Source organism: Phallusia mammillata, chromosome 5 (genome assembly GCF_965637545.1).
Source record: "Phallusia mammillata chromosome 5, kaPhaMamm4.hap1.1, whole genome shotgun sequence".
Lineage (NCBI taxonomy): Eukaryota > Metazoa > Chordata > Ascidiacea > Phlebobranchia > Ascidiidae > Phallusia > Phallusia mammillata.
The window spans coordinates 23,628,741-23,651,306 of record NC_137256.1 but is presented as its reverse complement, the minus strand read 5'-3'; the positions used below and the strand labels follow the sequence as shown (position 1 = coordinate 23,651,306).

General features: G+C 35.4%; 4 protein-coding genes and 1 pseudogene across 6 annotated transcripts; 4 read left to right on the top strand and 1 right to left on the bottom strand.

The window, feature by feature from the left end:
* Positions 1-856: 856 nt before the first annotated feature.
* LOC145227602 (sigma non-opioid intracellular receptor 1-like) lies at positions 857-4,721 on the top strand. Its single transcript, XM_080092470.1, has 6 exons — positions 857-1,111; positions 1,807-1,902; positions 2,024-2,116; positions 2,638-2,730; positions 2,852-3,031; positions 3,396-4,721. Exons 1-6 carry the CDS (start codon positions 982-984, stop codon positions 3,602-3,604), a joined length of 801 nt encoding a protein of 266 aa, XP_079948596.1. The 5' UTR covers positions 857-981; the 3' UTR covers positions 3,605-4,721.
* LOC145227603 (cilia- and flagella-associated protein 300-like) lies at positions 4,228-6,655 on the bottom strand. Its single transcript, XM_080092471.1, has 7 exons — positions 6,396-6,655; positions 6,109-6,190; positions 5,868-5,940; positions 5,625-5,788; positions 5,098-5,270; positions 4,654-4,720; positions 4,228-4,413 (listed from the first exon to the last, which is right to left on the bottom strand). The coding sequence occupies exons 1-7, from the start codon at positions 6,485-6,487 to the stop codon at positions 4,285-4,287; spliced, it is 780 nt and encodes a 259-aa protein (XP_079948597.1). The 5' UTR covers positions 6,488-6,655; the 3' UTR covers positions 4,228-4,284.
* Positions 6,656-7,613: 958 nt separating this feature from the next.
* LOC145227601 (uncharacterized) lies at positions 7,614-11,197 on the top strand (annotated as a pseudogene).
* Positions 11,198-12,032: 835 nt separating this feature from the next.
* LOC145227599 (uncharacterized) lies at positions 12,033-16,700 on the top strand. 2 transcript variants are annotated; one of them, XM_080092465.1, is made up of 8 exons: positions 12,033-12,212; positions 12,418-12,531; positions 12,659-12,817; positions 12,968-13,104; positions 13,846-14,046; positions 14,656-14,819; positions 15,161-15,301; positions 15,477-16,136. In XM_080092465.1, the coding sequence occupies exons 1-8, from the start codon at positions 12,063-12,065 to the stop codon at positions 15,587-15,589; spliced, it is 1,179 nt and encodes a 392-aa protein (XP_079948591.1). In that variant the 5' UTR covers positions 12,033-12,062; the 3' UTR covers positions 15,590-16,136. The 2 variants fall into 2 exon arrangements, with proteins under 2 accessions (XP_079948591.1, XP_079948590.1); XM_080092464.1 differs by lacking the exon at positions 15,477-16,136 and adding an exon at positions 16,636-16,700 and having other exon boundaries at positions 12,057-12,212.
* A 139-nt stretch (positions 16,701-16,839) lies between these two features.
* LOC145227598 (uncharacterized) lies at positions 16,840-22,377 on the top strand. 2 transcript variants are annotated; one of them, XM_080092463.1, is made up of 8 exons: positions 16,840-16,932; positions 17,162-17,275; positions 19,649-19,807; positions 20,158-20,312; positions 20,709-20,909; positions 21,248-21,411; positions 21,471-21,611; positions 21,737-22,377. In XM_080092463.1, the coding sequence occupies exons 1-8, from the start codon at positions 16,852-16,854 to the stop codon at positions 21,847-21,849; spliced, it is 1,128 nt and encodes a 375-aa protein (XP_079948589.1). In that variant the 5' UTR covers positions 16,840-16,851; the 3' UTR covers positions 21,850-22,377. The 2 variants fall into 2 exon arrangements, with proteins under 2 accessions (XP_079948589.1, XP_079948588.1); XM_080092462.1 differs by having other exon boundaries at positions 20,137-20,312.
* The last annotated feature ends 189 nt before the right edge of the window (positions 22,378-22,566 follow it).

Sequence of the window (22,566 nt, the reverse complement as noted above, 5' to 3'; positions counted from 1 at the left end):
CAGTAACAAGATTTATAGGTGCAGTAAATATATTGAGATTTATTCTACGAAACGGTTAGCACATATCTCATTGATCAAAGAGTACTCAAAGAGTTACTTGATTGTGTGCCTCTTGCTATTAAATAAACTGTTTAAAAAATGTATATGTTGCTTAATTGTCTGGCCCTCAGCATTATTTTAACTGTTAGTTGTGGCCCACTGCGATAAACAGTTGCACGCCCCTGGTGTAGACGTTTCGACAATCTCTGTTGTCATCATCAGTACATGTTTTCAATCAAGCTGTAGAACACGGTATATAAAGCACTAAGGAAAAAAAGGGTAAGCCAGATGTGTGAAGTGACGTTATCGTCTGTGACACATCTGGCTTCCCCTTTTTTTCCTTAGTGCTTTATATACCGTGTTCTACAGCTTGATTGAAAACATGTACTGATGATGACAACAGAGATTGTCGAAACGTCTACACGATGTATTCTATATACACCACTACCTTGGCAGTAATGTTTATGATTAAACTACTTTTCAAGTCCGTGCATAGTGTTCCTAAGTATAACCAATATGCTTACTAATACAAAACCACATGAATAGTTTTTGTCAAAATTTATGGTTCTTTTGTGTCCAAATCATCCACTTATTTTTTCTGATTAGATTTTCGTTGTCAATAATATTGATCAAATTTTTTCATGTCATTTGTCAACTAAATTTAGGCCCGAATTTTGGTGAAACATCGAAATCAATTTTACTATCACTTTCCAAACTTCTTTTTTTCATCTTTGGTTTGGGGGCTTAACCTCATGGTGGTTTCCAGAATCCAGACAGGAAACTTCCCAAAAAGTTTGAATTTTGAAACAAAATTCGTTGGTATTGTGTTTGTGATAGAACTTGGATTATTTATTTTATTAAACCTAGCTAGAACCGTTTTACACAACAATATAAGCCCGTTTGTTTTCTTAGTATCAGAGTTTTGTCCAAACCTCCATAATCATGGGTTATTTGCGTATTTTAATTTACATCATTATTTGCTTCGTACTCGCACATTATTATCTGGGAATTCCAAAGTTTACCTACACGTTTAAGGTGAAAGCAATCAAAGAAACAGCTTACAAACACTCGGGTATGTTTCCATCTTTAGTATTGCAAAGGTTTTAAAAGTTATAAATACTAACTATTGAAAACCAATTATTATATAGCATGCAGTGCTTAAGTTGCGCAATTTTTAATGCTATGGAAAAATTTAAGACTTATAGGTTTAATTATTGATTGGTACAGATATACCATAAATAGCATAGCCAATTTACAATAAAATACTGAAATTTTACTTAAGGTTGGTGTCAAATGTAAAATATACAGTGTACATACAGGAATTGTAGCATAAAAATATATACCGTATTTACTCGATTGTAAGCCGCGACTTATATTGTTTTTTAGCTCCCGTTTGTGCGGCTTATAATCGACGGCGGCTTACATTTTAATTTTATACCGAAATTATTTCTACACTCCAACGTTTTAAATTATTTGGGGTTCAAAAATGTATGCATGTACAGATTATATGCCGTTATACATTCTGTCGGGTACAGTTATCAACGTAACTAACAGGTATGGGCAAATGGTTATGCTATGTAACAACATAAAGATGTATTAAGAAACAATAGTATTAAAAATTCCAGCGTGCGGCTTACAATCGAGTAAATACGGTACTGTATTACCACAAAGGCAGTAAAAGTTGATAGGACTTATTACTGCCGTACACTGTATACAAAAAAGTTTTGTTGGTGGTTTTAGATTGAACACTTGTTGTTAAATTTTCAGGAGGAGGCTACAGTTCTGAAAGTATACAAAGAGATTTTTACCGACAATACCCAGCTTATATTTTGGATGGAAAACATTGGATTCCTGCTTACACAGGTACAGGAACTCATAGCTGTTATTTTAACACTTGTATTGTGAAGTTATGCACTAACAAAAAACATTTAAACTGATATGAACAATGCTGATGCATAGTTCAAGTATTTTTTGTGTATTTTAGGTGGCTTACATGGTGCTGTTGCAATCTTGTATGCCTCATTTACTGAATTACTTGTACTTTATCATGCTGAGGTGGAAACAACTGGCAGCACAGGTTACAGAGCTTTCTGTTTATGATTTAATTATAACTTACTACTAAACAATAGTAACAACTGAACAATCACGCAGAGATTTCTTATTGGAGAAAAGTTTTTTGTTTTTTGCAATATTTTGTGAAAGTTTCTGACCACAAAACCAAAACCTTAAGTTTAGGATTATTAAATATTCTTTGTAATAAACCAAGGATAGTATCTTATTAAATTATTATGATGCTCCATCACTAATCAACAACCTTAGCCTTTGGATTGCAAATCTAAAATTAGTGTCAGTCAATTCAAAGAGAGATTCCAACCATAACAAGCCTCTTTCTCTTTACAGGCACTGCTGCTGCATTTTTGCCTCTATTTTCTCATTTTACTGTTGTTTTAGTATATTTACAGGCACTAGGTTTCCACAGTGTTATGTTACTATGTTTGTTATGTCAAGGTGAATGCCAATTACCATACAATCCATAGGTCAAAACTCCTACATATCTCAAAATTATTAACAAATAAATTCCATTTACTTTTGTCACAGGCCGTCACTACATGAATGTGTCTGTCACTGTGTTAACAGGGTCTATGTCAGAGTCGGCTCATAATCTTGCCCCCCAAACTACCCTGAAGCCAGGTATAATATGTTTATTCATTCTTTAAAACTATATTACTTTTTACTGATGTTGCAAGAGTACGCTGTGTTTCGATAATGGGCTGTAAATGGTGTTGTATTAAGCTTAGTGTTCTGCCCCTAGGTGAAAACAAGGTGTTTCGTATGGGAGAGTCGTCCACTGTGAAATTGTCGCAGAAAACGGCATTATTGGTTTATTGCCGTGGAATTGTTCCACTTACAATGGGATATTGGTTGTCCGACTCAATTTTTAGTCACCATGATCCACTTCTGGCATTGTCAACCATCTTAAATTATGGAAAAGGTATTTATTTATTTTTTGTCATTGAAGAGTACATACACATTTACCTTGACCTTAAGATTCTAAACAGTTTCTTGGCTGAGCCATGCCACAAAAGTGCGTGGCCAAAATACATACCGTCTATTGATACAAAAAATGTTACCTATACTTTTAGTGTCCCATAATTTATATTTGTTAATTTAATAATTTTTAAAAAATTGGGCAAAGCATAAGAATGAATTGCAGTTAGTTCCACAAGTTTCAAAAACAAAGAAACTATTTCAAAACAAACTGATGGAGACAGGACAAGAATCCAGAATCCTTGCGAGAACAAATCGTTCACCAGTTTTCTGTTCAGACCTTTTAAAAGTTTGCTTAATTTTTTAAGCTGTCATAGTATCCAACACATCAATATGGGAATGGTGCAAGGAAATGTTCACTTACATGTGGAAGGTATCAAGTGATGGTTTGTCCTACTTGTTTGAATCAGCTCACTACAGTGTAACCCACCTACCAGAAACAATCAATGACATTGGGAAGTGGGTGTACACATCTACTTTACATGCATGGAATCATTTAATGGAACTCCTGCTGTAAACAAGTTAACCCATAAAGTCTAATTTGTGGGTGTAATACTTAATTTGTATAATTTAGTTCTAAAAAATGTGCTACATGCATTTTTCCCACTGGGCCAAACTAGAGGCGTCAGTAACCTTAATAGTGTTTTATCCAAAGGTTTTAAAATAGTAATCAGCAAAAAATACATTACTTTGACACAACCTAAAAGAAAGCAAAAGTTTACATTATCAAAAAGTACTGGAATATAAACTCTGTCCACAATATCCACAAGATGCATATTTAATGTTGCTTACTGTGGGCACTAGCTTATTCAGGGGGCTAGAAGTCATGTAAAAAGTTGATAGAACAATGCAATTTGTGCATTTTATTTCTTGTACTTTTTATTTTCATTTCCCTTTTTTGGTAAGGAAGGATGGTTCAATTTATTTTAATTTGCAAATGTAACAAGAAAATCAAATTTACACTGTGTAACGTTAAACACATTGACCTATTTACTGAAACCAAATCTCCCAAATCAGATTTTTTCACAGTTTGAAAGGTAACGTCTATTTTTCATCTGCGATAAAACAGTAAACAACATAAACATCATAAAACCCTTGAAACAGAAGTTACAACATTGTGAACAACATGTAACTGATACGCACGAGGGGTCATTTGTTCACAAATTCCAAAATCAGGTGTTAGGTTCAGCTGTTTTTTTACCAAAGACCTTTTCCCCAGCAATGGTATAAAATAGTTGCATGTCGCTTAATAGGATCAATCGTTACATAAGCGAATGTCTGTTCATGTTCATCTGTGCTCGGAAACATTAAGGTGCCACTTTTGTCCTGCAATAAATATTTTTGTTTTTTAACAATTTTAATAAAATTGTGTTGTACTAGATTTTGTGTGTTACAATATTGTGTAGATATTTGTTGTCAATGCTTTATATGCCAAAGTCATTATTTTGGCTTCCAATTTTTACAAACTGTCTGATTGTACAAAAAATCATAAATATATTTTTGATAATTAAGTATACTTAGCACAATGTCATTTTGTGTTATTCAACATTATTTGTGGCTACCTACCTTAGCTGTAACCTTGTATGCTTCAGACTTTACAACTAATTCTTTTGTTTCTGCATGTTTTTGCACGCTGTGAAAAAAAACAAAAAACAATTCAATCATGTGTCTGTTTCATTAAAAAAGTGTTATTGCAATAAAAAATGTGTTATCAAATTGCAAGCTTGTAGACAAGTTATTGTAGTCCAATCTAAGCTTTTTTGCCAGTTTTGTTTTCTTATCAAGCAGCACATTTTAAAGTTAAACCATACCTATCATTTATATTGAAAGTGAGTAAAAAAGAATGACACATAATTTTTTTGGCTTAGGTAACAAAAAGTAAATTTATGCCATTTACTTGGGAATGTTATAAGATGGTATAGCTTTTACTTAGTGTAAAACAGGGAACAGACTGTTACACAACTGCTTTACTGCTAATTAACAAAATAACACTATGAGAAATAAATTTACCAAACAAGATCCTTGTATAATGACTTTGTGACATCATAGTAGGCTTGAACGTTGTCTTCATATTGGCAAATGGGACCTCCAACTACTAAATGGGAAAATATCTTAAATATAAGTTCTAAACGTTCATCATCACTGTAGCTTTCAAAGTTGTCCGAGTCCTCCATCAAGATCATCTACAAAATTTGTGTTATTAAAGTGAATAAATTTGTTGATTTGGAAGGAGCAGTTGTAAAATAGACAATTTCTCAACAAATATGTTTCTGACAAGTGGTTAGGGTTAGGGTCCCCTCAACTGGTCCCATTGATGTCCCACCCCAAGCCATATTTATTCAAAATGCACCACCCTTATTTCTTGTGAGCTCCTGCTTTTCTTTTTTGCGCTCCATAACATTTTAATGTTACACAGCTATTTCCAGCTAGGTTTTACTGCTATTGTGTCGCTATGTTTTTTTTCACGAAGCAAAATAAACTCAACACATCACCAAGTATAAAACTTAAATTATGTCAAACAAACAACAATTTAATACCTTTCGCAGTTCATCAGAAATTGTGATTCCCTCATACATTTCATCAAAGCATTTACAAATGCTTCCATTTTCTCTAACAATGCCTTCCTTTTTAAGTTTGTCAAAAAAATCCATTGATGTCACGGAACATTTCAATTGTTCGATATCAACTGAGCTTGGTGAATCTTAAAATTGTTTATTCATTATGTTTGTTAGATATTCCCAAAAACTTCCTTAAGATTTTTATTAGACGGTGAAACTCACCCATTCTTCCCCATGACCCAGAGTCACCCATAATCTGAATGTTCTGCAGAACACTTTCATCTTTCAGCAAGTCCTGAAAAAAAGTGAATGGTTCTATCCAACAAGAGGCACTTTAATGACTTTATTAAAACGGATACTCTGAATATTAACTAGTAAAGAAACATTAAGTCTAAAATGTAACGATTTAATTAGTTTTGTGATTTGAATTTCCCTACAAAATTGTCAAACAAATTATATTTACAGTTAAAAACTCCTTGCTTTTGTAATGTTGATAAGGCTTGTCAAAACTGAAAGTCCAGGCTTTTAATCGGTCAAGAAGATACCTGTAGAAAACAAACATGTTTCATTCAAAGTAAATGCTGCTTTTTTGCTTTGAGCAACTTCAACAATGCTTCACAATTAAGAAACAGGAATACTTTGCAACTACTTTGATGGCAATATAGCATTTTTAGACAACAATCTTCAGTTATTGGTTGTAACTTGTAAGTTAAGGTACAATTTTAAGCAAAATAAAGTATCTAACATTACCATTTTTCAAAGTATGTTCGGAAGTCTTTATTGCAAAGTGTTGGAAGTTGTTTCGGTAAAAATGTAAACTTAAAAGGGGTTTCATCATCCATTGCTACCGAGTAATTATTTTAAGCACCTAATAACTGACTGTAGATAAAGACAGCTATTTTACAGACAAAGACCTACAGAAATAGCTTTAAACATGGATCTGTTTATGTCTTCTGGTATGGTATGCTTTCCAAAACAAAAAACAAAGTCAAAGAGAAATGCATAATTAAAAAACCTCGGCCACAATCGCTGAACGAAAAGCAACAACATTATCGCTCACAGAAATAAAACTTCCAAAATCAAAAACTTTTTTGTATCTCGTGCTTAGCGTTCGTTTATTTCAAGCTGTAGTAGAATTAATATTTCTCTAAATCAGTGACCCCCAGTCTGTTTGAAGAAAAAACACCACCAAATCAAATTTGCCTATTTTTGGTTGTATATTTTGTCGATAAACGGGCGTTACATTATTGAGTAATGATTTGAAACCTAATATTTGCGTCAATTCCTGGTGATGCAAATACACGAGCTCTGGGATTATCGTATTTTGCAGAACCAATGCTCAAATATGACGGTAATGATAGATAGAACATCATTCGTTGAACTGCATAGTTTCTTGTGTTGGCTATTAACTCGCCGTTGATCGTTTTGTCAGGAAACTTGTACGGTATCCATATCCGGCAGTTTATCTATCTCTGTCAGTTTGTATTCCGTTCGGTATGATTTCGTAGTATTGTCCTTTTTTTAGTGTTAATTTCGGGCCACGTGTTTATGTCCTTTTTAAAAGTTCAACGTTTTGTTTTGCCACTCTTTTGGAAAAAAATAACGGTAAAAACTGTTTAAAATACAAAAAATAATAATTTATGATAGGTCAATGCGTCTTCGTAAAACTTTTTGTGGTAAAAAGTAAATAAAAACTGCTGACTCAGCCTCTGGGTTTGATGCTTATTGACGTAGCAGTATTTTAGGAGGTATGTAAACAAATAAAGCATAGAAAACTTTGCCGGCTGTAAAGCATGTTTGAAGTTAATTGTCCTCGCTGCATTTTGTGCACGCACTTAACATTTGCAGCAACTATAAAATAAGCTAGTTCAATCACCGTAGGCCGAATTGAATTGCCCAGCTGTCCGCATTTTAACCGCGTGTGGGACTAAGCGTTTTTAGTGTTTATTTTTACACGTGTTGCGCGTGTAACGGTTGTTGCAACATTATTGTGCAATGTTTATGAAAACTATTGCATGCTATTTCGCAATAGTGTTTCACAGTACGTTTACCCTCAATTCTGATAAGACTAATGTTTACAGTTCCGTTTCTATGGTAGTCATAAGCTATTTCCAGCCATTTTTTGGGTTCCAGAAAGATCTAACAGTAAACATAGTGTTTATTCCCTTATGACACATATTTCCGTCGGTATTGGCAATGTTTCCGCAGTTGTGATTCGTATTAGAACGCGACGTTTCCACCCTGTGAATAAGCATATGGTGTTCACCAAAAGGCGCTATGGCACTATAAATTACATGGCTACCTTAAAATAAATAATATAAGTAATATGAGAAAAAGAATTCGTACACCGGCCAATGTTTCACATTGTTATATAAGCGTAGACTTTGATGTTTTCGCCCTTCTATTTGTGGGTTCTATTTGTGGATTCTATTTGTTCCTGCTATTTCCACCGGGAAAGAGGCTATTTTGGGGCTTCTATTGTTATCCCATGTGGATGTGTAGCTGATTTGAACGTTCGCCGTTAACGTTATTCAAGAATACAAAGAAAGAAGAGAGATATGTGTGGCTGTTAATCAGTCAGCTGTTATTGAGATGCAAAGATCAGACTCACCAAACAATTTGCAATGAACATCATAGTTCACACCGTAGCGGTCCTTCACAGGCCGCCATTGAGGCAGGCATCGCTACAAAGTGGTGCCCACGAGTTGCTACAGACTTTCCGAACTCGCTTCCAGCGCAGGCAGATGTCACTTCAAATTGGTACTTTACGAGCAAGGTTCGGACAGCACGTTCAAAGTGATGCCCCGAACGGTTCGAACAAGTCGTCATTTGGACAAGGGTTACTCACAGATTGCCCTGACGCTCGACCGAACTTGCCAGAGACTTTTCGAGCACAACCAGACATTTTAGTTATGTGCAACGCCACTGACATCCCAATGGAATCAGAAACAAAAGAGGAGGAACAACTCGACTACCAAGATCACGGAAATGGCATTCACGCGATCGCGCCGACTGACATCTTTTCCTTTGTTAAGTAAGTGCGTGTGAAATCTGCACTTGACAATTTTCTGTGTTGTAAAATATATATTTTATTCGCTTAATAACACTTTTCAAGATAAATTAGTTATGTTTATTCATCGATGTATGTTGCATGTTAAGCTGCGTGCGTGTATATAACTTATAATTCAGTAACATTGATATATATTTTTGCTAGTGTCACGTGTGCTTCGGTCTGTATCACCGTCAATTTATGTTTCACGTTTCATGTCAACGGCCTTTGTCAAGTCGGAAACGTTCTTGTTTTGCTACTAACGCTGCATGATATATATTGACTCCCTGGCTTGAGCTGTTTAATAAGATTACACATTTTCCACACACAAATTTCACATGTAAACAACCAACCTGTCAAAAAAAAACAAGTGAGCTCAGTCACGCTGGGGACAATTGCCCAAACCCAAGAAAACAAGCATCCTAGCCGAAACACGACGTCGTTCTACGCCATATTTTGTCTGCATGGTGCATACCACTTCGAGCAACAAGCTCCAACTATTTTCAAGTCTGCAAAAAGATATTTCGAGCAACAAGCTCCAACTATTTTCAAGTCTGCAAAAAGATATTTCGAGCAACAAGCTCCAACTATTTACAAGTCTACAAAAAGATATTTCGAGCAACAAGCTCCAACTATTTTCAAGTCTACAAAAGACATTTCGAGCAACATGCTCCAACTATTTACAAGTCTACAAATTATGAGCTACGAGCTCCAACGTTTCACAAATCTACAAACGATATTTTTGAATCCTACATTTACGACTCAACCTAAACATGAAGAAAACAGCTGTCAGACATCTTATACTTTCAATGCCAATCTACTCAAATAACGGCGTTACTGGCGGGGTCCAGCGCGCACATTTCCCCAAGCCAGATATTATCCTACCTGAAAGGGAAAACCCACAGCAGCGATAACGCACGGCGACATACTCTTAGAGACCGCTTGTACCACATCAAAAATGCGTTTGTTGCGAAGTCTGCGAATAAAGAATAGCAATTACTTTGCTACAAGGCCTCTTTTCGTAAAAGTTCATGATGGCCACGTGAACAACGACGAAAGGACCTACCAACTTTATGACCAGAGTAATGTTTTCCCAGACCTAGTTTACAAGGAAACATTTCGGGCCAACCGAATGTTCACTTTTAAAGTTCATAATACTTATTACTTATTCGTCAATTATACTCTTGCAAGAGTCGAAACCAATATCCAGCTACTTTCTCCTATTATCAAGATGATAAATGAATCTTTTCAATCTTATGATTTCGTAGAAGCGGCCCAGCTTCTTAAATATATACCTAGTGAAAATCGAGCATTATCGGACGTTCTAGCCGTCCTCTCAAGCACTCAACTAAACAACGAACGAATGAATATCTTCTTCGATTCACAAACTAACCTTTCCACAGAAGGGGGGGATTGATGACAAGGTTCTGCCGCAAAATCTTCTCAAGTCAGCTTTCATCACCCTTTTATCTTCTGTGACCAGTCCTGCTGCAAATGCATTCCTCTCTTTCCTCGTTATCCAAGCTTTGTTCTGGGGAATAGCCTAGTCCCTGTTAACATTAAAGCATCTTTTTCAACGTATTCAACCTATAGCAAGACCAAAAATCAACCAGGCAGTTGCAGAATTACAACGCCGCTGGAATTTACGTCATCAACAACAAAACAACGATGACGACACGAATGGACAGTTTCAGGAAGCGATTAACACAGAACCAGAAGCCTGAAATACTGTTCCCAGACTAGTTGCTGAGCGAACAGCATATGTTACACTATACTATATTAAACATTTCACACATTCAGCTAAGCCTGAACGTAATATTACTCTAGCCGTTTGGCAGATCATACCACAACACATTAACTTTAACGTTTCACGTTTGTCATTCTGCTAGAATAGTCAACCAAAATTTGCTTAAGGAAAACCAATATATATATCTTATTCGTGAATATTACTAACTTTGTTTTTGCATGACAATTTCTTTTTGCATGTACAAATTTTTCTCATTCAAGTGCAGAAACCCCTATTGTGTCTCCACTACAAAAATATATAATCAATGCTTGTATATAAGGCTAAAAACTCAAAATTCGAAACCTGTGGAGATTTCAATAACACACATTACTTGTTGTATGAATTTGCATTGTATTTTTCCGCCCATTCCTTTTTAACAATAGTGTAAAAGCAATATATTTATACAAGAATCGCATATACTTATAAAACTAAAAAAAAAAAAAATATATATATATATATATATATATCATAGCTATCAAACCGCATTATAAATCGATAAAACATTCTTGTGTGCAATTTTGTCAAATTATGTTTCGCCAGTTTATACTTATAGATTATATTCTTTGCTTCCAACCTTGTCTTGACGACGTTTATTATTTTCCTTACGATATTTATTCTAAGAGCCGAAGAGTCATACCCTTATTGACAAGATATATAATTGTTATGTTCATTTTTCGTCTTTAATTGTGCATATTTTTCCCAACGTATAAATCCCCACGTAACAGCACCTACCGCCATCTATTGACCAATATCTCTTGTCGCGTGTCGCTAACGAACAATTAACATTGAAAAAAATGTGTTTTTCATTCAAACACATTGTGCAAGCATTTTAGGGGGGAGCTTTTGTAACGGTTGTTGCAACATTATTGTGCAATGTTTATGAAAACTATTGCATGCTATTTCGCAATAGTGTTTCACAGTACGTTTACCCTCAATTCTGATAAGACTAATGTTTACAGTTCCGTTTCTATGGTAGTCATAAGCTATTTCCAGCCATTTTTTGGGTTCCAGAAAGATCTAACAGTAAACATAGTGTTTATTCCCTTATGACACATATTTCCGTCGGTATTGGCAATGTTTCCGCAGTTGTGATTCGTATTAGAACGCGACGTTTCCACCCTGTGAATAAGCATATGGTGTTCACCAAAAGGCGCTATGGCACTATAAATTACATGGCTACCTTAAAATAAATAATATAAGTAATATGAGAAAAAGAATTCGTACACCGGCCAATGTTTCACATTGTTATATAAGCGTAGACTTTGATGTTTTCGCCCTTCTATTTGTGGGTTCTATTTGTGGATTCTATTTGTTCCTGCTATTTCCACCGGGAAAGAGGCTATTTTGGGGCTTCTATTGTTATCCCATGTGGATGTGTAGCTGATTTGAACGTTCGCCGTTAACGTTATTCAAGAATACAAAGAAAGAAGAGAGATATGTGTGGCTGTTAATCAGTCAGCTGTTATTGAGATGCAAAGATCAGACTCACCAAACAATTTGCAATGAACATCATAGTTCACACCGTAGCGGTCCTTCACAGGCCGCCATCGAGGCAGCAGGTGCTGCTACACGCGCAATCAACATGGCTTGCTTCACAAGCGTGTTTATTTTGTCGCGACGGTTCGGGCGCTGTGCAGAAGTGATAATGAGCTCCCAATATCGCAGCATTTCAGCATACCAACCTCCAGAATTTGCATCAAATCTTGCAAAAACACCAAGCAAACGTGTGAAGGTAACTCACGTTGTATTTTAATGTGTAAAATCTGCTTCTAGAAGAAAGACAGTTGCAATGGTTATTTTGACAGCAACTTGCCATAAAGTTTTCTAATAACTGTTGTCAAGTGGAAAAAAGCGTTTAAGCAGATGGACTAGATTTTGCATGCTGTTGTTTTATTGTGTGGAATTAAGTACTTTATTTAAAAGATATTTAATCTTAGTTGGCAACTTTACCAACACCGCTCCACAAATGGAATCTTCCAGGTGTGCCCGATGATTTTCAGTTGTACATAAAAAGAGATGATTTGACTGGAAGTTTTCTAAGTGGAAACAAAGTGTGTATTTTATAATCAATTAGGCTATTCTTTTCTCTTATTCTCTGTACTTTTGGGAAATTTAAGCATATTTTAGTTGGAGATGACATTAAAAATATACTCATTTACACTGGTAATTGTTTTGTAGATACGGAAACTGGAGTTTTTGCTGGCAGATGCATTGGACAAGGGATGTGGGTCTGTTATAACTTGTGGCAGTTTTCAGTCAAACCACTGCAGGGCAACTGCTGTTGCTGCAAAAGAACTTGGACTGGATTGCCATTTGGTTTTACGAAGCAAAAACATGGTGTGTAAAATTTGGTTTGTTTACATAATCTAAAACAGAGAGGCATCACATAACAGGACTTAAAACATCTTTGTCATAATGTGTTAAGTACAACTGTTGTAACCACAAACATTGTGCAGGTGTTACATACAAACCTAAATGTTTTTGCAGGAAAAGGAAAACATTAAAAATCCTGGAAATCTTTTGCCATCTGTTCTTAGTGGAAGCCAACTTTATTTAATTCCCTTAAATTCCAAATATGAGCTGGACATCAGACCAAGACAAGAAAAACTTGCAAAAAGTATTGCGTAAGTTTAATATGTTGAAATACAGTACTACAAACAGTGATTTAACTCCCGAATTTGCATAACATCGTCTTTGATATTGATTGGCTTAAACCAGGGGTGCACAACCTTTTTGCTAAGACGGCCGCATCGCAGATTCTTATTTCACCAACGCTCGCCAATTACCTGCTTGTTTTTGTTTTAAATTTATTATGTGAAAATAGAGCTTGTCCCACATACATAAACCATTTGATGGCATTCAAAAAGTCTGGATAATTTAAAACTTGATCCACAGATTGAGCTAAACAGTCTGACGACCAGTCTGAGCTACTTATGACATCATAATCTATATTGTGACGCAAGAGATGACTGTTTATTTGCATTGTTTGCACACAATAGGCGTATGTAAAGTGTGATGCACAGGGACACTAGGCTGTTAATATTCTTTACAGTCTTTTAAAATCTATTTAAACCAGTTTGAAAGTCAAAATATTTAGCAAAAGAGGTTTTTACGTCATGTCCGCCAGTTTATATATTTTAATAAACATGTTAACGGCCGCACAAAATCGTCTACTCGGCCACAGGTTGTGCACCCCTGGCTTAAACGGTACTGCTACTATTAAGGTTGGGAATGACCAAAAAGATTTATTTAGGGGAAGATGCTAAAAATTGTAAGAGTTCTCATTTATCTATTTTTAATTACATTTCTATCTTAGTTTGTGTTAGTATGTTTGATTCCGTTTAAACTTACTTGCTTGGTTTCAGATTGACTACAGGCAAACCTGCTTACTGCATTCCTGTTGGAGGATCAAATTCAACTGGTGTTTTTGGTTACATTGAAGCCTGGAATGAATTAATAAGCCAAGAAGGTTTTGATAAGATTGATGATATATTTGTGGCTACTGGTAGTGGTGGCACCGTTGCCGGGCTCTGCATTGGAAATTACTTGACCGGGCAGAAGATAAAGTAAGAAATTGTAAAGTTCTTAGAGCTATAAAGTAACTTCGGTAAAAAAAACAATACAGGGACTTACTAACTAGTGATGGACCAAAGTTTCGTTTGGCCTAAACATTTCCCCCGATTATGCTGTTTTTTTGGTGTTTTGGTTTGGCCCCGAATTTTTTTGAAAATTTGACCGAAACCGAACTTTTTGATTGCATGGAGTTAATGCCTAACCTTTTATTTTCACAAACACGAATATTCAAAAATTAACTAAATCTATAAAATACGAGCCACATTGTCTGCCAAATATTACAACTTTAGTAAAGATTCCGCATTGTGAAAGTGATTTTGGTTTGTCATAATTGAGTTTACTCTCATCTACAATATATGGTTCAGTTAGAAACATCCATAGAAATGTATTTTAGGCTCAGCCTGATTCGGCTGAAAGTATTCGGTTTTGGCCTGAACCTTTTAAGGCGGGTTCTGTGCATCACTAGTACTAACCAATTATTTCATCTAATAGGTATGCATATTTTTGTCTGATTGATAAACACAATAATATTTAACCCTCAATTGAAACATGTTAGAAATAATATTACACTGTTTTTTACACTTTGGTTTGCTTATTTATAGAATTCATGGCATTAGTGTTTCTGATGACAAGTATTATTTCCACTCTCATGTCAATGAAATGCTGCATGAACTAAATATCACTGGGACGAGATCGGAAGATTTAATTGATATCATTGATGGACATAAAGGGGAGGGATATGGTAAATCAACATCGGATGACCACTGTAAGAAATTGAACCAGAAAACCTAATAGTGCATGCCTAAAAAATATATCAATAAAGCGATGTGCAAAATTTATCTTAAATTATTTTAAGGTTATGAAAACCAAATGAATTTGGTTAAAAGCATAATCTTGTTAATTGCAAAAAAAGGTATTAGCAAATTAGTTGTACAATTAAGCAGATGTTATCTTGATTCAAATAAATATATAAGCCTTGAAAACGTATTTTTGCTAAACCTATCTTGCTTTTAATACACTTTCTATAGTATACTTTAAACTGCATGATTATTTTGTAAATAAATTAAAAAACCTTAATGGAATATTTTATTATGCTCTGATTTGTAGCTTTCTTGCAAAAAATTGCAAGCACAACTGGAATATTTTGTGATCACGTTTATTCTGGAAAAGCTGTAAGAGGGATGCTTGCGGAGATGAAAACAAACCCTTCAAGATTCCAGGGAAAAAATGTCATGTTTATTCACACAGGTAATTTGGAGATTGTACAAAACTGCTGAAAGCGTCTCAACAGTATCTGAAAGGTTAAAAACTAGCTAGCATTTTTTGATAGGTGGTTTCCTATACTGTGAAAGCTACCGTCACATAACAAGTTTGTAACATTAATTTATTCCAAAAAAATTTAAACTTGTATGTTTTTTTTCAGGTGGTGCATTTGGCTTGTATGATGGTGTTATCCAATCATGTTTAGATGATACTTTTGGCAAATTAGCACACACATGGGAAAATAAAGATAGTGATCCAGAACTAATTACCTAATAAAAATCGACTCGCAATATATTTAGTCGATAATTTTACTCTTGAAAGTCGACGTTTAAAAACTTTAAAGTAATTTGCTATGCGTTAAATCAGTCACTGGGTTTATGCAAACGTTTATAGTCTTTTTTTAGTCATTGTGTCTTGCGGATTGCACTACTATGCTATGCAATTTTGTTTAACAATGGGCCTTCTTACATAAAGAAGTCCTGAATATCATGACAGTAGTGAAGCGTTTTTTGTGTAGGGGGAACTTGGGCATCATGACTTCGCCAATGACAATCGTTCTAATATGCTTGATTCGTTTTTAAACACCTGTAGTGCAATAATTGATCGTATACGCAGGCCTACATATTTTGCTTTACGCCCTGTTGGCATCATCAGTCTGTTTTTTAGGGACTTTTATTTGCGACTTATCCTTTCAACGATTTTTTGTATTTTATCTCAAATTTCAGCTGTTGAAAACTTCTCGCGATTTTTGATGTTTGTTAAGAGTGCCAAACCGTTCATTAATTCAACAAGTGAATCAGCTGAAACTTCAGTACGCTAATACCATAAATGCATCACACCGATATGCAGTATATTTGTTTGTTCTGTAATTTAACTGCGCAACGTGGAGATCTTTTAAATGATCGTGGGGTATTCAAGGCTAACTACCAGAGCAGTTGCAAATACAAGAAATTTATTCATGTTTTTTCAAGTTTTTGCACCGCTTTACACGATAAAAACTATACCACAACCGTTTCTTTGGAACACCAAATCCTTATTTTACCAGCGGCCGTCAGTATGTATGCCCTGTATCCGGAAACAATTAATTTCTTGGGTTATTTTAACTTATAATTGTCACGAACCTTTTGTCGAACATTTGCAACAAGTCGTGTTTCCACTGAGGTATCGAGGTAGACGAAAGACGTTATCCGATCTGTACAAATTTCTGGCAAAAAGTTGAGTAGCCTACTAAACGTGCCCACAAAGCAATTATTTTGAAGCTAATTACTGTAAGTTTTAAATGTAAAAATTGTCTGTTTGGCATTATGATATCGCTATAGGTTCGTCACGACCAGAGCGAAAGAAAAAAGGAATGGTCCGTCTGTTTTCAGAAGTCAATTAAGCTTGTAAACTGCAACCAATCCACGGAGATTCGTTTTGCTGTTTGACAAAAAAGTGATAAACAACCCATTGGAGGAAAAAATCAGGAAGAATTGTCCAATTTGAAAAGCTGCTGGATCTAAATTTGTTATTTTCAACTGACTGTTAAAGTTATCATGGAATTTCACAAAGTTTCTGATTATCATCCGCCAGAATTTGCATCCAGTCTCGCATTTGCGCCAAGAAAACGAGTCAAGGTAACGTTTTTAGGATGTGGTTAACATTATGTTATTCTTTTAAATTACATACAAGAGATACAGATGTAGGATTGGAACCAACAACCTTGGAAACATGCAGCAATTTCTGAAACATTTTTGCCATCTGAACAAATTTTCCGCTGTAAAATGCAGCCAGATATTAGGGCTTGGCATAGTCTATTGAAGACTTGATGTTTTAAAACTTAGTTAAAAGGAGATATGATTTTAGTTGGCAACTTTACCAACACCGCTTCACAAATGGAATCTGCCAGGAGTACCCGATGGCTTTCAGTTGTACATAAAAAGAGACGATTTGACTGGAAATTTTTTGAGTGGAAACAAAGTAAGTATTTGGTTATCGCTTTAGGGTACGATATGATCTGGATTAAAAGGTCATAGATGGTAGATATATTTATGCAAATGTGTCATATGTTTCGCTAGACACGCAAGGTCAAGTGTATAACCATAGATTACGTACTCTGGTATAACCTACCCAAACGTAATGCGTTTTTAAAAATTATTTACAATTCTTAAACGACAAAACCAGTTTTGCAACACTGCGCCGTACCTGCTCTTCAGAACTGTCACACATGACCAAATCTAACCGCTTTTACACAAGTTACAAGTGATTTTTTGAAGCGTGACGTCTGTTGCGCCACGGTCGATTTTCGTGGATTACTCAAGTTTTTCTACCATCATCATTTCGCCGAAATGGTAAGTGCGAAAATTGTTAATAAGCGTTACGCACCACTGCGTACAGTTTCCAAAATGTTATTTTTATTTTTTTTAAACCATAGAGAGTGGTCAAGGTATGTACAAATCGACATTTTGAGGTATGAGAGAAAACGTTTCAGCTTGTAAAGTCACATTTCTTGTTTCAAACAGTATTTGCCACTGAAATGACTTTAACCGATACTTGTTTACATAAGTCGCACATATACAAATGCATACACAGTATATAGTCCAATGTTACGAAACAAATAAAAAGACATTCCGAGCCTAATATGTTTCTATAAATTGGCACAGATGTACGTTAGAGCAAGAAGTTTCACCTCGTAGAGTCACATTTCTGGTCTCAAACAGTATTTGCCAACGAAATGACTTTAACCGATACTTGTTTACGTAGGTCGCCCATATACAAATGCATACATCGCTAAGTCAATGTTACGAAATAAAAAAAAATACATACTGTTTGAGACCAGAAATGTGACTCTACGAGGTGAAACTTCTTGCTCTAACGTACATCTGTGCCAATTTATAGAAAAATATTAGGCTCGGATAGTCTTTTTATTTCTTTCGTAACATTGGCTTAGCGATGTATGCATTTGTATATGGGCGACCTACGTAAACAAGTATCGGTTAAAGTCATTTCGTTGGCAAATACTGTTTGAGACCAGAAATGTGTCTCTACGAGGTGAAACTTCTTGCTCTAACGTACATCTGTGCCAATTTATAGAAAAATATTAGGCTCGGATAGTCTTTTTATTTCATCGTAACATTGGATTAGCGATGTATGCATTTGTATATGTGCGACCTACTTAAACAAGTATCGGTTAAAGTCATTTCGTTGGCAAATACTGTTTGAGACCAGAAATGTGACTCTACGAGGTGAAACTTCTTGCTCTAACGTACATCTGTGCCAATTTATAGAAAAATATTAGGCTCGGAATGTCTTTTTATTTCTTTCGTAACATTGGCTTAGCGATGTATGCATTTGTATATGGGCGACCTACGTAAACAAGTATCGGTTAAAGTCATTTCGTTGGCAAATACTGTTTGAGACCAGAAATGTGACTCTACGAGGTGAAACTTCTTGCTCTAACGTACAGCTGTGCCAATTTATAGAAAAATATTAGGCTCGGAATGTCTTTTTATTTCATCGTAACATTGGATTAGCGATGTATGCATTTGTATATGGGCGACCTACGTAAACAAGTATCGGTTAAAGTCATTTCGTTGGCAAATACTGTTTGAGACCAGAAATGTGACTCCACGAGGTGAAACTTCTTGCTCTAACGTACATCTGTGCCAATTTATAGAAAAATATTAAGCTCGGAATGTCTTTTTATTTGTTTCGTAACATTGGACTATATACTGTGTATGCATTTGTATATGGGCGACATATGTAAACGAGTATCGGTTAAAGTCATTCATTGGAAAATACTGTTTGAGACCAGAAATGTGACTTTACAAGCTGAAACGTTTTCTCCCATACCTCAAAATGTCGATTTGTACGTACCTTGACCACTCTCTATGGTTTAAAAAAAATAAAAATGAAAAACATGTTTTGGAAATTGTACGCAGTGGTGCGTAACGCCTATTAACAATTTTCGCACTTACCATTTCGGCGAAATGATGATGGTGTTTTTCTCCGATACTCATGTGAAGACTGAAGCTGTACAAATACTCGTTTTCAGTCAGTTTTGTTCATGTTTTACATACTTCGCGGAATGTCAATGCCCGTGTTTGACGCCGAATTGCCACCCTTTCACCTACTTCTGCTTAAAAATGCGTGATTAACAACTATCCATTTGTGTTTGTAACGACCAGTGCGTTTTTGCACATGGGATAAAAACAACAAAGGTAAAAATGTGAGTAAATAAGGACCTAGTGTAAGAAATACACTGAATATACACACATTTAGTTTTTACCAACACTTTAGAGTTATTTGTGCATTTGCAACTTTTGTGCATTTTAATTTGCCATTGTTTTGTAGATACGGAAACTGGAGTTTTTGCTGGCAGATGCATTGGACAAGGGATGTGGGTCTGTTATAACTTGTGGCAGGTTTCAGTCAAACCACTGCAGGACAACTGCTGTTGCTGCAAAAGAACTTGGACTTGATTGCCATTTGTTGTTACGGAGCAAAACCATGGTAACATAAACAATGATGTTTGTTTATGTCTTGTTTGTTGTCTGCCTAAAACCTGGAATTAAATTTTATGATACTATTTAACAGATTTTTAATAAGCTGTTGCGTTTGTATAAATTTATCGTGCACTGTACTAGTCGCATTCAGTGTTATTTACCCTGATGAAGGCGACCTGCGTAGGATGTTGAAACGTCAGAATAAAAAAACATTTGCCAGAAGAGCTCTATAAAGCTTAACATATTTTTCTTTATGTTAAATCTAGAATGAATGCATTTCGGATTTGTTTAAATGATATTTCTTGCCTACTGCAACTATTGCTTGTATTCATACAGCACACACATTGTATTGTACAGACGGTATCTGTGAAAGGTACAAAGGAACTCACAACAAATCCTGGTAACCTTTTACCATCTATTTTTTGTGGAAGTCAGCTATATTTTGTTCCTGTTGATTCTGACTATGAACTTGACATTAGAGAAAGAGAAGAAAAACTGGCCAAAAGCATTGAGTAAGATTTACTACACTGCAATCGTACTATATGCAGTTTAATCTGGTTAATAGCTCCAATATGTATCTTAAATAGTCACTGTCATAGGTTACAGTTTGGGGATGTTTGTGCAATAAATATAATTTTCGTGAAAGCATCAAGCCAATAAATAATTACCGGCAGACAGTGCACACTATTTCAACCAAAAAGGTCTCATCAGTGCAGCTGGTGACAAAAAATAAATTTTCAGTGCAGCTGAAAATAGAAATTTTTGTTTAATGAAAACCATCTGTATACAATAAAATGCACATTTTTAAACCAAGTCTTGTTCTCTCACTATTACATTTTCCATCTGTTTTTTTTTGTCTGGTATTTGGGGTGTGTACCTCTGTTTTATTGTTTGTGGTTTTGTTTCAGACATTCCACAGGCAAACCAGCCTACCGGGTTCCTATGGGTGGAACAGACTCGACTGGTACTTTTGGTTACATTGAAGCGTGGAATGAATTAATGAGCCAAGACGGTTTTGATAAGATTGATGATATATTTGTGGCTACGGGTAGTGGCGGCGCTTTGCTTGGACTCTGCATTGGAAATTACTTGACTGGGCAGAAGATAAAGTAGGGAAATAATGGAAATAAAGGACATGATTTTATTTAAAGTTTTCAAATGAAACTAAAGCTAAAACATCTTTGTTGTAAACAAAACCCTACAAGCAGTGGTGGGATTCAATTTTTTTGTCAGCCGGTTCTATCACAAAAGTCATATTTTTTCACCAGGTTCTGTTACAAAAGTTCATTGACAGTAAAGAGTAATGCTAACCGGTTTGCTGATCTCATAAAATTTCGTGAGACGGTTCTATAGAACCGGTGCGAACCGGCTGAATCCCACCACTGCCTACAAGTAGACTGACTATGTCAATGCCTTGTAAAATAAGCTGTTGTTTTTTTACATGCAGACTTCATGGAGTAAGTGTTTCTTTTGACAAGGATTACTACCACAACCATGCAAATGTGATTTTGCGCGAACTTAATGTCACTGAGAAAAGATCAGAGGATTTAGTTGATATTATTGATGAACACCTTGGAGGAGGATATAGAAAAAGCACCTTGGATGACTATTGTAAGTAACCTACACTAAAAACAAAAGGGCCACTGTAATATTTTATCACAAACTCATAGACTTCCTGCAAGAAGTTGCTAGTTCCACGGGAATATTTTGTGATCCTGTTTACACCGGAAAAGCTCTAAAGGGAATGCTTGCAGAGATGAAAACAAACCCTTCCAGGTTTCAAGGAAAAAATGTCATGTTCATTGACACAGGTAAGATGAATGATGAATTCAAACAATCAATTCAAATTGCCTTCCCTTTCACATGAATTACTGATTTGTGTTGCAAGAATTCCTTGGAATGAAAAGCTTGATTTAAAAATGTGTTTCTTTTTCAGGTGGTACTCTTGGTATGTATGATGGCTCACTGCAAACATGCTTGGATGGTACATTTACCAAGTTAGCACACACATGGGAAGACCCAAGTGATGATCCACAACCTATCAACTGATTTTTAAAGTTTCCTCGTATTGCTCAGTTACTAACAATAGTAGCACTTTAGATACTAAAACTAGTGTCACAAAATTTGCTGCTGAAATGGTTTAAATGGCATTGTAGTGGTGTGGTGAAATTTCTAAAATGGTTGTCAACTAAATTTGCAAAATACTACAACAAACACAGAAATTTTAATGGGAGTTAAAGGGGATTAAAAAAGGTAAAATTTATTTGTTATTATTAAACTAGTTTTGTTAATCAATTTCTGGGGCAACATGAAAGAACCCAAGTTGTGCTGTCTATAGCCACGTTTAGATTTTATTATGCAGGAGTACTTTAACTATTTCAAATCAGCATTTTGCTTCCGTTTGCAAAGCACTGTATTGGTTCAAAGTCAATCCAAGGTGACCCCAGTTGTGGCACAATAACTTAACAATGCAGAGTAAGCTATACTTTACAAGTGAATCACTTTTACTTTTATTTGTTTAACGTCCATTTCTTACCCCACCATAACGAATTAGAAATAAGCGAATCGTTGTTAAAATTGCTGATTCGGCAAATCGTTCTTTTGTTGCCTTTCGTGAACAACGGCAAACGTCTGAGTACGGCAACAAAATTGTGATAGACTTGCTACTGTGTCAAGTTTTTTGCCAAATATTGTGACAGAAACGACAGGCATAAGCACCATTTACTCGTTTAATAAGGTATCGGTTAGGTATCGGAAGAATACCGA

Coding starts and splice junctions, on each gene's coding strand:
- LOC145227598 (XM_080092462.1), top strand. CDS start 16,852: ATGGAATTTCACAAAGTTTCTGATTATCATCCGCCAGAATTTGCATCC. Junction 17,276..19,648: donor ATTTTTTGAGTGGAAACAAA/GTAAGTATTTGG, acceptor ATTGTTTTGTAG/ATACGGAAACTGGAGTTTTT. Junction 21,412..21,470: donor AAGCACCTTGGATGACTATT/GTAAGTAACCTA, acceptor ACAAACTCATAG/ACTTCCTGCAAGAAGTTGCT.
- LOC145227602 (XM_080092470.1), top strand. CDS start 982: ATGGGTTATTTGCGTATTTTAATTTACATCATTATTTGCTTCGTACTC. Junction 2,117..2,637: donor GGAAACAACTGGCAGCACAG/GTTACAGAGCTT, acceptor CTTTTGTCACAG/GCCGTCACTACATGAATGTG. Junction 3,032..3,395: donor CATCTTAAATTATGGAAAAG/GTATTTATTTAT, acceptor TAATTTTTTAAG/CTGTCATAGTATCCAACACA.
- LOC145227603 (XM_080092471.1), bottom strand. CDS start 6,487: ATGGATGATGAAACCCCTTTTAAGTTTACATTTTTACCGAAACAACTT. Junction 6,191..6,395: donor CGAACATACTTTGAAAAATG/GTAATGTTAGAT, acceptor TGTTTTCTACAG/GTATCTTCTTGACCGATTAA. Junction 5,941..6,108: donor AAAGCAAGGAGTTTTTAACT/GTAAATATAATT, acceptor ACTTTTTTTCAG/GACTTGCTGAAAGATGAAAG.
- LOC145227599 (XM_080092465.1), top strand. CDS start 12,063: ATGGCTTGCTTCACAAGCGTGTTTATTTTGTCGCGACGGTTCGGGCGC. Junction 12,213..12,417: donor CACCAAGCAAACGTGTGAAG/GTAACTCACGTT, acceptor ATTTAATCTTAG/TTGGCAACTTTACCAACACC. Junction 14,820..15,160: donor ATCAACATCGGATGACCACT/GTAAGAAATTGA, acceptor TCTGATTTGTAG/CTTTCTTGCAAAAAATTGCA.